The 12,092-nt window shown below is 43.0% G+C and overlaps 1 protein-coding gene across 1 annotated transcript in view; it reads left to right on the top strand.

Moving 5' to 3' along the window:
* LOC120026419 (copine-9-like) overlaps positions 1-3,130 on the top strand; it is a gene marked incomplete at its 3' end in the record, with an annotated part of 199,560 nt that extends 196,430 nt beyond the window's left edge. Inside the window, exons 20-21 of the mRNA XM_038971280.1 lie at positions 2,715-2,945; positions 3,105-3,130. Coding sequence (XP_038827208.1) covers positions 2,715-2,945; positions 3,105-3,130 — 257 coding nt within the window. The remainder of the gene's footprint in view (positions 1-2,714; positions 2,946-3,104) is intronic.
* Positions 3,131-12,092: the final 8,962 nt, after the last annotated feature.

The raw sequence follows: 12,092 nt of genomic DNA, 5'->3' as shown, positions 1-12,092 counted from the left end.
GCTAAACTGTTTGCTGACTGTACACTATACTGCATTACTGTAGAGGGTTTACTAATGCGTTAGTTCTATTAGCTATGTCGACAATGATGTTAGCTAGCTAATATGGTGACAATGATGTAGGCTGTGTGTAGTGGTTAGCGGTTATGATATGAATGTTTGGTTTGGAAAAGTTTTTTCACCTGGTCACAGACAGCTGATGTGTTGTCCACAAGCGAAGGGAAAAGGTGAGAGAGGAGGAGAGCGTGTAGATGCGAGAGGGAATTACAATGAGCAAAGTGATCATGCTGTTTGTATGTGGCTGCTATAAATGTGAACTGTGTTTGCGTGTGTTCATGTGATGTATTCATTCCGCCGTTTCTTAAACGGAAGCAAATGGAACAAAGCGTGGATAAACATACCTGAAATAGAAAGAAGACCATGCTAATCAACAACAACAACAAAAATTGTCCTCCCTCATCTTAAACGGCACCGACTGCCACGGCTGTGTACACTACTCCTGGCATAGTGAGAAAGAGTTGTGCTGGAAAGCTGAAGCTCTTCAGCTAGCAAGAGAGCAGCAAAACAAAGCAGAGACTCCCAAAGTAAATGTGCAAACACTGGAGCACACTTATTATGCATTATGCCTATTCCAAAAGTTAATTGGCTAAGTGATTTGAATTAAAGATACTGCCGGTAGTTGGGGAAAGGAAGCAGAAAAGGGGAAATTATTCATGCCTACCGACAAGGGGGTCTCTTTGGGACCTATTACAAACTGCACAGGGCTGTGCGAGGGGTCAGGGGTAGCTGCCGTAGGGGTTGTGTGTGTATGTGTGTGCATGCATGCTCGTCCCTATGTGTGAGTTTCTAGTGTGTGTGTGTGTGTGAGAGAGAGCGATTTAAAAGTGTATAAATTAAATCACTAGAGTATTGGTTTGTGATGGTTTGACTGATTGCTCCAGAGTGTGTGGTGGTTGGGGAATCAGCATAACTTTAAATGGTCTATAGGTGGGGGGGGGGGGGGGTATTTGACTCATCTACGCTCTCTTATCCTCCTCTTGCTCAGTCAGAGGGAAACTGGGAGCTCTTTCTCTCCACAGGGAGCCTGTGCAAACAGGCTGTCTCTCGCACATATGCTTGAGTGCAACCCATCTCCTCTCCTCTCTCCTCTGCTATTCCCAACCTCTCCTCTCTTATCCTTCCCCTCTTCAAATCCTTCCATCATGCCATGTTCCTCTCTCCAAAATGCCTCCCATGTTCCCATGAAGTCTGCATGTGGGCATCTGTTTGGATGAACCTGTGTGCCTGTAGATGTTTGTGTGCATATGTGTGTGGAGTGAACGTATGTGCATCATCAGTGTGCACCAAGCACTCGTGCGCCTGCGTGTACACACACACACATTCATGGGTGTGAAATTCATGGGAAACAGAAGGTGTGTGAGTGTGTGTGTGTGTGTACTCTGTAAGCACGCTTGTTCCTGTGTGTAACATTCATGGCAAACAGAAGGCGGTGTGTGTGTGTGTGTGTGTGTGTGTGTGTGTGTGTGTGTGTGTGTGTGTGTGTGTGTGTGTGTGTGTGTATGTGTGTATGTGTGTATGTGTGTATGTGTGTGTGTGTGTGTGTGTGTGTGTGCGTGCGTGCGTGCATATGTGTGCATGTGTGTGACATTCAAGGGAGCAGAAGGCTTTGTATAAGTCAAAGTGACTCAGGGGATGCCCCCCACATGTCTGGGTTTACCCAAGACACCTGCCCCACTTTCCTGCCATCCTGCTGTCCCTTCACCCCCTCTCTCTTCCTCTCTGCACTGCTATACCCTACAGCCATAGGTGAAAGCACTGGATAGGTCTCCAGCCCATTGCCTTAATTTATCCAGTGCTTTTCAGATCACTGGTCCTGGAGGAGAGGAGATGAGGGAGGGTGGGTGGGTATTGAGGAGTTTTGGGTTGCTGCCCATGGCTGGGGCATGCCCTCTCAAAGACATCAGTGTGAACCCAACTGTATAGTCCCACAGGCATGGCCAGGCATCTGCCTCCCAGCTCCTCTCTACCCCAGTATACCAGATAAGATGGACCCACAGCTCCTCACCACCAAAATAGATATTAGTATTCATGATGTAGTCTATTAGATAGTTACGGCATCCATATTAGGATGTTGTCGGTTCTCAGAAAATAGTTCCTAATATGGATGCCGTTGGTTATATTAAAATCACTCCTAATAATGTAAGAATGAAGTTTCAGGAAGATGTTTTTTAAATATGTTTGCTCTGGGGCTTTTAAGTACAGAATTATGTCTTTGACCTACTATTATATTATTAGTTGCGCTTTTGGCAAACAAAGTGACACAGGAGGCTGGTGGCACCTTAATTGGGGAGAATGGGCTCATGGTAATGACTGGAGCGGAATCAGCGGAATGGTTTCAAAAACATCAAACATATGGTTTCCAGCTGTTTGATGCCATTCCAATTGATCCGTTCCAGACATTATTATGAGCCATTCTCCCCTCAGCAGCCTCCACTGGTAGGGTCCCATATTTATCACAAATCCAACACACATTAATAACACAAACAACATTCTGTCTAATAATGGATTTACGTGACGTCATCTCTGTCTCTGTCCCTGACTCTGACTCTCTGTCTGACTCTCTCAGTCTCTGTCTATTACTCTAACTCTGTCTCTAACTCCCTCTCTTTCCCTGCCTCTACCCCATTTCTCTACCTCTGCCTCTTTCCGCTCCATAGCGATGGAGGAACTGGACGGTGACGAGGTCAGAGTGTCCTCTAAGGGGCGCATTGCCGAGCGAGACATAGTCCAGTTTGTGCCTTTCCGGGACTACATAGACCGCCAGGGCAACCAGGTGCTGAGCATGGCACGGCTGGCCAAGGACGTGTTGGCAGAAATCCCTGAGCAGCTGCTGGGTTTCATGAAGACGAGGGACATCGAGCCCCGGCCCGCCCTGCCCGCCTCCTCCACCACCACTACCACCCCGCCAGGACTCCACAAGCTGCGCATCTGAGAGAGGTGTTTGGGTGGGGGTGGGGGTCTTGGGTTCTTGGGTTTAGAGACATTGTTTGGACCATTTTCAGTTGCAGCAAATACCTGAAGAGAGACACACTGAAGCCGTTGGGGTGCACATACGCACGCACGCACGCACGCACGCACGCACGCACGCACGCACACACACACACACACACACACACACACACACAGACTGCAGTAGCGATTCCCTGCCTGGTGAACACCGCCATGCTGTGATGTAACAACTTAATGTACAGCTTAACAAGGGTCAAATGGAGCATGACCTTTGGAGCGAGAACTGTTGGAACTCCTTCCGTGGTTGCCAACCCCTCACTGGCCCCTTAGCTTCTTTTTTTATGCAGGGGTCAAGGAACGGTCACGGTTAAACGTTGGAAAAAGCAAGAGTTTGTGGGCTTCTCAACAGACAGAAAGAGCGATCGATGTTCACCTTTTTTTCCTATGCCTCACTAGCCACGCATGCAATGAGTGTTTCATTCTCACATCTTTTGTGGTCCAAAACGGAAACAAATTGGCCACTTGGGTTGCAATGGCAGTACTTTACTTTGTTCACTCTCTGGCCAATGTATATTTCCATGTGTACAATGACACTATACAAACATTGAAGAAAGTGGGACAGCCGGTTAATATCCAAAACAAGTGAAAGGCACAGGAAGTCTATTCATGTTTGATTTCTTCTCAGGGGATTTCTGAAAGCTTTTGGATGAGTTTCGCAAAACAAGGGAGACGGTAACAAGATGGCGTCTCTGGACGGTTGAGGTCTCAGCCTCGGCATCTGGAGTCATTGGGTGTTTCTCAAAATGCATACTACCGTGCTCCGAGCACGCAAATTGGAGCACGGGAGGGTCAGAGTATGAGTTCAAATCAAAGTATGCGAAACGAAGCACAGAGGGCACTTCTGGAATGTGTACTCCATTTGTACTTATGTTGAAGCATGCATCAATGCAAGCTTCAACGGAAAGTATGCAAAGAAATATGATGCAAACACGTAAAAAATGACACAAAATGTATTGAAATCAATGGTGGCCATTATTTGAGCTGAAGCAAGAGAAAATACACTTCTATTCAGAATGAAATGTTGCTTATTCACATCTCATATGTTGCCTGACTATAATATTTTATTTTGATACGTTAATAAATACAGGCGGTGTTCATTTTGGCATGTTTATCTGCCTACATATCGTATATCACAAGCCCATAATAGGTCAATAGGGCTAACTGGCTAGCAACTAGTACTGTTAGCTAGCCAGATAGCCCCAAAGAATTGTTAGCTAGCAACCCACAAAGAATCTATCTCACATAATATTAGTTTTAGGTAATTTTTGCATGTTAAAATATCTGTTTAGCTACATTATTATGCTAGCTGATAGTTATGAAGTAAAACGGTTGCTTTGTGTATATCTTGTTTCGTTGCTATTGCCATTGTTGACCTGACTGGAAGACGGTTCAGTGAATGGGTACGTGCATAGTAAGTCAATAGGGCGAACTGGCTAGCTAGCTAGCCATGAAGAATTGGTAGCTACCAATGAAATATGTACAGTTGAAGTCGGAAGTTTACATACATCTTAGCCAAATACATTTAAACTCAGTTTTTCACAATTCCTGACATTTAATCCTAGTAACAATGCCCTGTCTTAGGTCAGTTAGGATCACCACTTTATTTTAAGAATATGAAATGTCAGAATAATAGTAGAGAGAATGATTTATTCCAGCTTTTATTTCTTTCATCACATTCCCAGTGGGTCAGAAGTTTACATACACTCAATTAGTATTTGGTAGCATTGCCTTTAAATTGTTTAACTTGGGTCAAACGTTTCGGGAAGCCTTCCACAAGCTTCCCACAATACGGTGGGTGAATTGTGGCCCATTCTTCCTGATAGAGCTGGTGTGACTGAGTCAGGTTTGTAGGCCTCCTTGCTCGCACATGCTTTTTCAGTTCTGCCCACAAATTTTCTATGGGATTGAGGTCAGGGCTTTGTGATGGCCACTCCAATATCTTGACTTTGTTGTCCTTAAGTTTCTATTTCTATTTATATAGTTTATATATATATTTATTTATTTTAATTGTATATATTTATACAGTTCTATTTTTGTTTCATCAGACCAGAGGACATTTCTCCAAAAAGTACAATAGCCAAACCGTAGTCTGGCTTTTTTATGGCGGTTTTGGAGCAGTGGCTTCTTCCTTACTGAGCGGCCTTTCAGGTTATGTCAATATAGGACTTGTTTTACTGTGGATATAGATACCTCTGTACCTGTTTCCTCCAGCATCTTCACAAGGTCCTTTGCTGTTGTTCTGGGATTGATTTGCACTTTTCGCACCAAAGTACGTTCATCTCTAGGAGACAGAACGCGTCTCCTTCCTGAGCGGTATGACGGCTGCGTGGTCCCATGGTGTTTATACTTGCGTACTATTGTTTGCTAAGATGAACGTGGTACCTTCAGGTGTTTGGAAATTGCTCCCAAGGATGAACCAAACTTGTGGAGGTCTACAATTTATTTTCTGAGGTATTGGCTGATTTCTTTTGATTTTCCCATTATGTCAAGCAAAGAGGCACTGAGTTTGAAGGTAGGCCTTGAAATACATCCATAGGTACACCTCCAATTGACTCAAATGATGTCATTTAGCATATCAGAAGCTTCTAAGACATGACATCATTTTCTGGAATTTTCCAAACTGTTTAAAGGCCCAGTCAACTTAGTGTATGTAAACTTCTGACCCACCGGAATTGTGATACAGTGAATTATAAGTGAAATAATCTGTCTGTAAACAATTGTTGGGAAAATGACTTGTGTCATGCACAAAGTAGATATCCTAATCGACTTGCCAAAACTATAGTTTGTTAACAAAAAATTTGTGGAGTGGTTGAAAAACGAGTTTTAATGACTCCAACGTAAGTGTATGTAAACTTCCAACTTCAATTGTACATCTACCTTGCATAACATTAGTTGTAAGTCATTTTTGCCTGTTTAACTAGTTGGCTAGCTAGATTATTACGATTCACAGATCTAGCTGATAATTATAAAGTAAAACGTTTGCTTTGTGTATATCTTGTTTCGTCTATTGTTGCCATTGTCCTGGCTGGAAGAAGGTTCAGTGAATGGGGAGGTGAATTGTGAGGTAGTACAGTAGAGGGAGTGCGAGTGCTTCTCAAATGTATTGTTTTATGCATTCTCTACACTCTCGTCCTCATAAGAATGTACTCAAGAGAACATGGTCGGAGAATGCACTCGGAGCATGAGAGTGTGCAGCACGGTAGTATGCATATTGAGAAACGCCCATTGTGTTCATATATCTGTACATCATGTCCTTGTGTAAGGACTGGTTCCTCTTGCCCAGGGGGCGATTGAAAAGTGATTATATTGTTTTATGCCAGTCCTCACTATATGTATGTATGTATGTATGTAGTTGGATATCTTAGCCACGTTACCTCATGATAAATATATTCTCTATATTACTGATATATTCCACTTGTTGAAATGTATATATGTTTCATATGATGGCCTGTGAAAGCTCTATATTACAGATCAGAAAATAAATTCAGAGACAGGATGTGTGAATATTGAAATAACTTAAGGGCCTGCTGGCTGGCAATGCGTACTCCTGTTGAGAGCGAAGTCTTGATCTTTCAAATGACGGGTCGGAAATTAAAATTGTCTTGAGATGGAATTAGCTTTAGCGCCCCCATTTATTTTTCTACCACCATACAACTGGTCGTCTGACGTCCAACTGACGTCCCTCCACAGGTTCATTCTGACCCAAACACTGGTCTGAATATACCACAGTACCTAGGCAATATTTTTTACTTCTCCTTGATTTCCCCCTTCCAAATGTAAACTTTTCCAAGCTTTTGGTCAATGGTGGCAAAACCTGCTCCGTCTTTCAAACACTTAAGTGCTTAGATATAGCAAAGAACATGTCAAAGCATCAGGGTCAACTTTGTGTCACTCCATTTTTGCTAGAAAGAGGAGCGGAGAGAAAGAGATTGTGCCTCAGCATAAATTGTTCTCAAAAGTGCGGTCCCTCGCCACTAAGCCTGTTTCGAAGGAGTTGCAATGGGCTGATTTACTTTGCATATTTATGCATGGTTTCTTTCCGCCACAGCTCTGGTTACCAAGATATGGGTCTATATTTTTTCATTATTTTGGCCGGGCTCATAGGATCTACACAAGTTTATTTACAATGCATGTCATTTTTTTGTAGGCCTACTTGTCTTGTTATTATATATTTTTTCTTTGAGAAATTCCTGACTATAACGGATCATTCAAACGCAGAGATTTTGTTCACAGTCAAGTCTCTATTCTGACTTGTTTGATTTCTCTCTCTTTTACTGCATACACACTTTATTCTCTATTTTCTTTCACTCACTCACTCACTCACTCACTCACTCACTCACTCACTCACTCACTCACTCACTCACTCACTCACTCACTCACTCACTCACTCACTCACTCACTCACTCACTCACTCACTCACTCCCTCCACCATAGTGATAGTTACTACTACTAAAAAGACTGCCATTAACCTTCTGACAGCTTTCTGGGGATGTGTCAAAAACAGACATGGCTTCTCTTGCACAAATTTGATTTCTCTGTAAGTAAATTGCACAACAACAGTTAGTCGATGTCGTGCCAAATGCCATCGTTCCTTTTTCCTACAGCACTTAAGGAGAATTTTGGACTTAAACCGTATTGGGAGGTGGCCCTTAGATACCCTGGGAAGAGATGAACCATTAGGGAAACATTTGTCACCAAACTTTTGGGGAATGATCAAGCATTTGGGACATTGTAACAGTAGGTCAACAGGGGCTATAGAATAAGATGGACAATAGTATGAAGGGTTGTCTTATGATTTATGGCATTGGGATATGGATACGTGGCCTTAATTCTGTTATAATCCCACAAGTGTGAGTAGGCAGGATTCTATTTTTATTTGATTCAATGCAAGTCATAATTCCATTATTTTGAACGCTAACCTGATTAGTCAACACATTTCTGATGGTTGTCGTCATCGAGAATAACCGTTTTTCACATTTTAAATTGACTAAAACATTTCTAAATATTTGATGAGTGTTCTATGCTGGGTTGGTTTTGTATGATATCGGATTGTGTATTGAATTCCGCCAATATTCTTTGTTGTACACTGTATAGTATACAGGAACTGCCAAAACGGCTTAGGAAGGCCACCAAAAATTCAGAAATGTCCATCCCCAACTACAACATTCTCCGCCAAGATAGAACTGCCAAAGGGGGTGGAGTTGCAATCTACTGCAGAGATAGCCTGCAGAGTTCTGTCACACTATCCAGGTCTGTGCCCAAACAGTTCGAGCTTCTACTTTTAAAAATCCACCTCTCCAGAAATAAGTCTCTCACTGTTGCCGTTTGTTACAGACCCCAGCTGTGCCCTGGACACCGTATGTGAATTAATTGCCCCCCATTTATTATCAGAGTTTGCACTGTTAGGTAACCAAAACTGGGACATGCTTAACACCCCGGCCGTCCCACAATCTAAGCTAGATGCCCTCAATCTCTCCCAAATGATCATGGAACCTACCAGGTACAACCCCAAATCCATAAACACGGGCACCCTCATAGATATCATCCTGGCCAACCTGCCCTCTAAATACACCTCTGCTGTCTGATCTCAGCGATCACTGCCTCATTGATCACTGCCTCATTGCCTGCGTCCGTAATGCGTCCGCGGTCAAACAACCACCCCTCATCACTGTCAAACGCTCCCTTAAACACTTCAGCGAGCAGGCCTTTCTAATCGACCTGGCCCGGGTATCCTGGAAGGATATTGACCTCATTCCGTCAGTAGAGGATGCCTGGTTATTCTTTAAAAGTGCTTTCCTCACCATCTTAAATAAGCATGCCCCATTCAAAACAAAATTAACCAGGAACAGATATAGCCCTTGGTTCACTCAAGACCTGACTGCCCTTGACCAGCACAAAAACATCCTGTGTCGTTCTGCATTAGCATCGAATAGCCCCCGCGATATGCAACTTTTCAGGGAAGTTAGGAACCAATATACACAGGCAGTTAGGAAAGCAAAGGCTAGCTTATTCAAACAGAAATTTGCATCCTGTAGCACAAACTCCAAAAAGTTCTGGGACACTGTAAAGTCCATGGAGAATAAGAGCACCTCCTCCCAGCTGCCCACTGCACTGAGGCTAGGAAACACTGTCACCACCGATAAATCCACGATAATTGAGAATTTCAATAAGCATTTTTCTATGGCTGGCCATGCTTTCCACCTGACTACCCCTACTCCGGTCAACAGCTCTGCACCCCCCACAGCAACTTGCCCAAGCCTCCCCCATTTCTCCTTCACCCAAATCCAGATAGCTGATGTTCTGAAAGAGCTGCAAAATCTGGACCCCTACAAATCAGCTGGGATAGACAATCTGGACCCTCTCTTTCTAAAACTATCTGCCGCAATTGTTGCAACCCCTATTACTAGCCTGTTCAACCTCTCTTTCTTATCGTCTGAGATCCCCACAGATTGGAAAGCTGCCGCGGTCATCCCCCTCTTCAAAGGGGGAGACACCCTAGACCCAAACTGTTACAGACCCATATCTATCCTACCCTGCCTTTCTAAGGTCTTCGAAAGCCAAGTTAACAAACAGATCACCGACCATTTCGAATCCCATTGTACCTTCTCCGCTATGCAATCTGGTTTCTGAGCTGGTCATGGGTGCACCTCAGCCACGCTCAAGGTCCTAAACGACATCATAACTGCCATCGATAAAAGACCATACTGTGCAGCCGTATTCATCGACCTGGCCAAGGCTTTTGACTCTGTCAATCACAGCATTCTTATCAGCAGACTCAACAGCCTTGTTTTCTCAAATGACTGCCTCGCCTGGTTCACCAAATACTTCTCAGACAGAGTTCAGTGTGTCAAATCGGAGGGCCTGTTGTCCGGACCTCTGGCAGTCTCTATGGGGGTGTCACAGGGTTCAATTCTCTGGCCGACTCTTTTCTCTGTATACATCAATGATGTCGCTCTTGTCGCTGGTGATTCTCTGATCCACCTCTATGCAGACGACACCATTTTGTATACTTCTGGCCCTTCTTTGGACACTGTGTTAACAACCCTCCAGACGAGCTTCAATGCCATACAACACTCCTTCCGTGGCCTCCAACTGCTCTTAAATGCAAGTAAAACTAAATGCATGCTCTTCAACCGATCGCTGCCCGCACCTGCCCGCCTGTCTAGCATCACTACTCTGGACGGTTCTGACTTGTTCTGATATGTGGACAACTACAAATACCTAGGTGTCTGGTTAGACTGTAAACTCTCCTTCCAGACTCACATTATGCATCTCCAATCCAAAATTAAATCTAGAATCGGCTTCCTATTTCGCAACAAAGCATCCTTCACTCATTCTGCCAAACATACCCTCGTAAAACTGACTATCCTACCCATCCTTGACTTCGGCGATGTCATTTACAAAGTAGCCTCCAACACTCTACTCAGCAAATTGGATGCAGTCTATCACAGTGCCATCCGTTTTGTCACCAAAGCCCCATATACTACCCACCACTGCTACCTGTATGCTCTCTTTGGCTGGCCCTCGCTTCATATTCGTTGCCAATCCCACTGGCTCCAGCTCATCTATAAGTCTTTGCTAGGTAAAGCCCCACCTTATCTCAGCTCACTGGTCACCATAGCAGCACCCACCCGTAGCACGTGCTCCAGCAGGTATATTTCCCTGGTCACCCCCAAAGCCAATTCCTACTTTGGCCTCCTTTCCTTCCAGTTCTCTGCTGCCAATGACTGGAACAAACTGTAAAAATCAATGAAGCTGGAGACTCATATTCCCCTCACTAACTTTAAGCATCAGCTGTCAGAGCAGCTTACAGATCATTGCACCTGTACATAGCCCATCTGTAAATAGCCCACCCAACTACCTCATCCCCATACTGTATTTATTTATTTATCTTGCTCCTTTGCACCCCAGTATCTCTAATTGCACATTCATCTTCTGCACATCTATCACTCCAGTGTTTAATTGCTCAATTGTAATTTATTTCGCCACTATGGCCCATTTATTGCCTTACCTCCCTAATCTTACTTAATTTGCACACACTGTATATAGACTTTTCTATTGTGTTATTGACTGTACGTTTGTTTATTCCATGTGTAACTCTGTGTTGTTGTTTGTGTCGCACTGCTTTGCTTTATCTTGGCCAGGTCGCAGTTGTAAATGAGAACTTGTTCTCAACTGGCCTACCTGGTTAAATATTTGTTTTTTTTATAGATATATAAGAACCAAAAAAGATAATGGAGCATTTGAATAGTAGATAAAATTCTAATAGACACAACGTTTAAACATAGTGCATGCGTGTAGCAGTGTTATAAAGTACCAAAGTAAACTTCAATTCACATCACCTGTTGAATATTTTTGCATAAAGCATGAATATCTGGCTGTGTTCTGTGTACAGTATAAGTTTAACCTTCTCATTGAACTAGGCTTGACAGACATAAACTATATGCTGCTTACAATCCCCTTTGCCCATTCAAGTGTTTTGTGACAGTGTTTGCTTACAAGTATACCTAATGTAAATATATCGTAGTTCATGTACAGAATATTATGTGATCTGTCTTCCTCCTGATTTTCTTTCTATAATGATTCTGTAAATGTATATCTATGTTATTCCTTATCTGCTTGTGTTGGTCAAAACCTATTTGTAAATTTGTCCATTTGTTTTATATAGCTTATCTTAGAAATCAAATAAAGATATATTATTAAGACTTATCTCACTATTAAAGTTGGCAGATTATGTTTGTTCCTGGAGTTAACAAAATCATGCATGCTTTAAGAAAGGTCATTGCCATGGACAGTGCATCTCATTCCCCCAAAATAGATCATCATATTCATTACTAATGTGCATGGTGGATGTTTGCCTGGACTGTAGTCTGTAACTATTTATGTGTATGCTTAATAGGCCTACATGGAAATCTGTGAATCTTAGAGAAAGATTTCTGCCTTACAGTGAATTACTAATCCTGAAAGACTTTCATACAAAATAAAATACACTGTTTATAGTTACATTAACACATTATATATTAATG

This window comes from Salvelinus namaycush, chromosome 2, assembly GCF_016432855.1.
Source record: "Salvelinus namaycush isolate Seneca chromosome 2, SaNama_1.0, whole genome shotgun sequence".
Lineage (NCBI taxonomy): Eukaryota > Metazoa > Chordata > Actinopteri > Salmoniformes > Salmonidae > Salvelinus > Salvelinus namaycush.
Note: the sequence above shows the minus strand (reverse complement) of the source record. Positions and strands in the feature narration are given on the sequence as shown.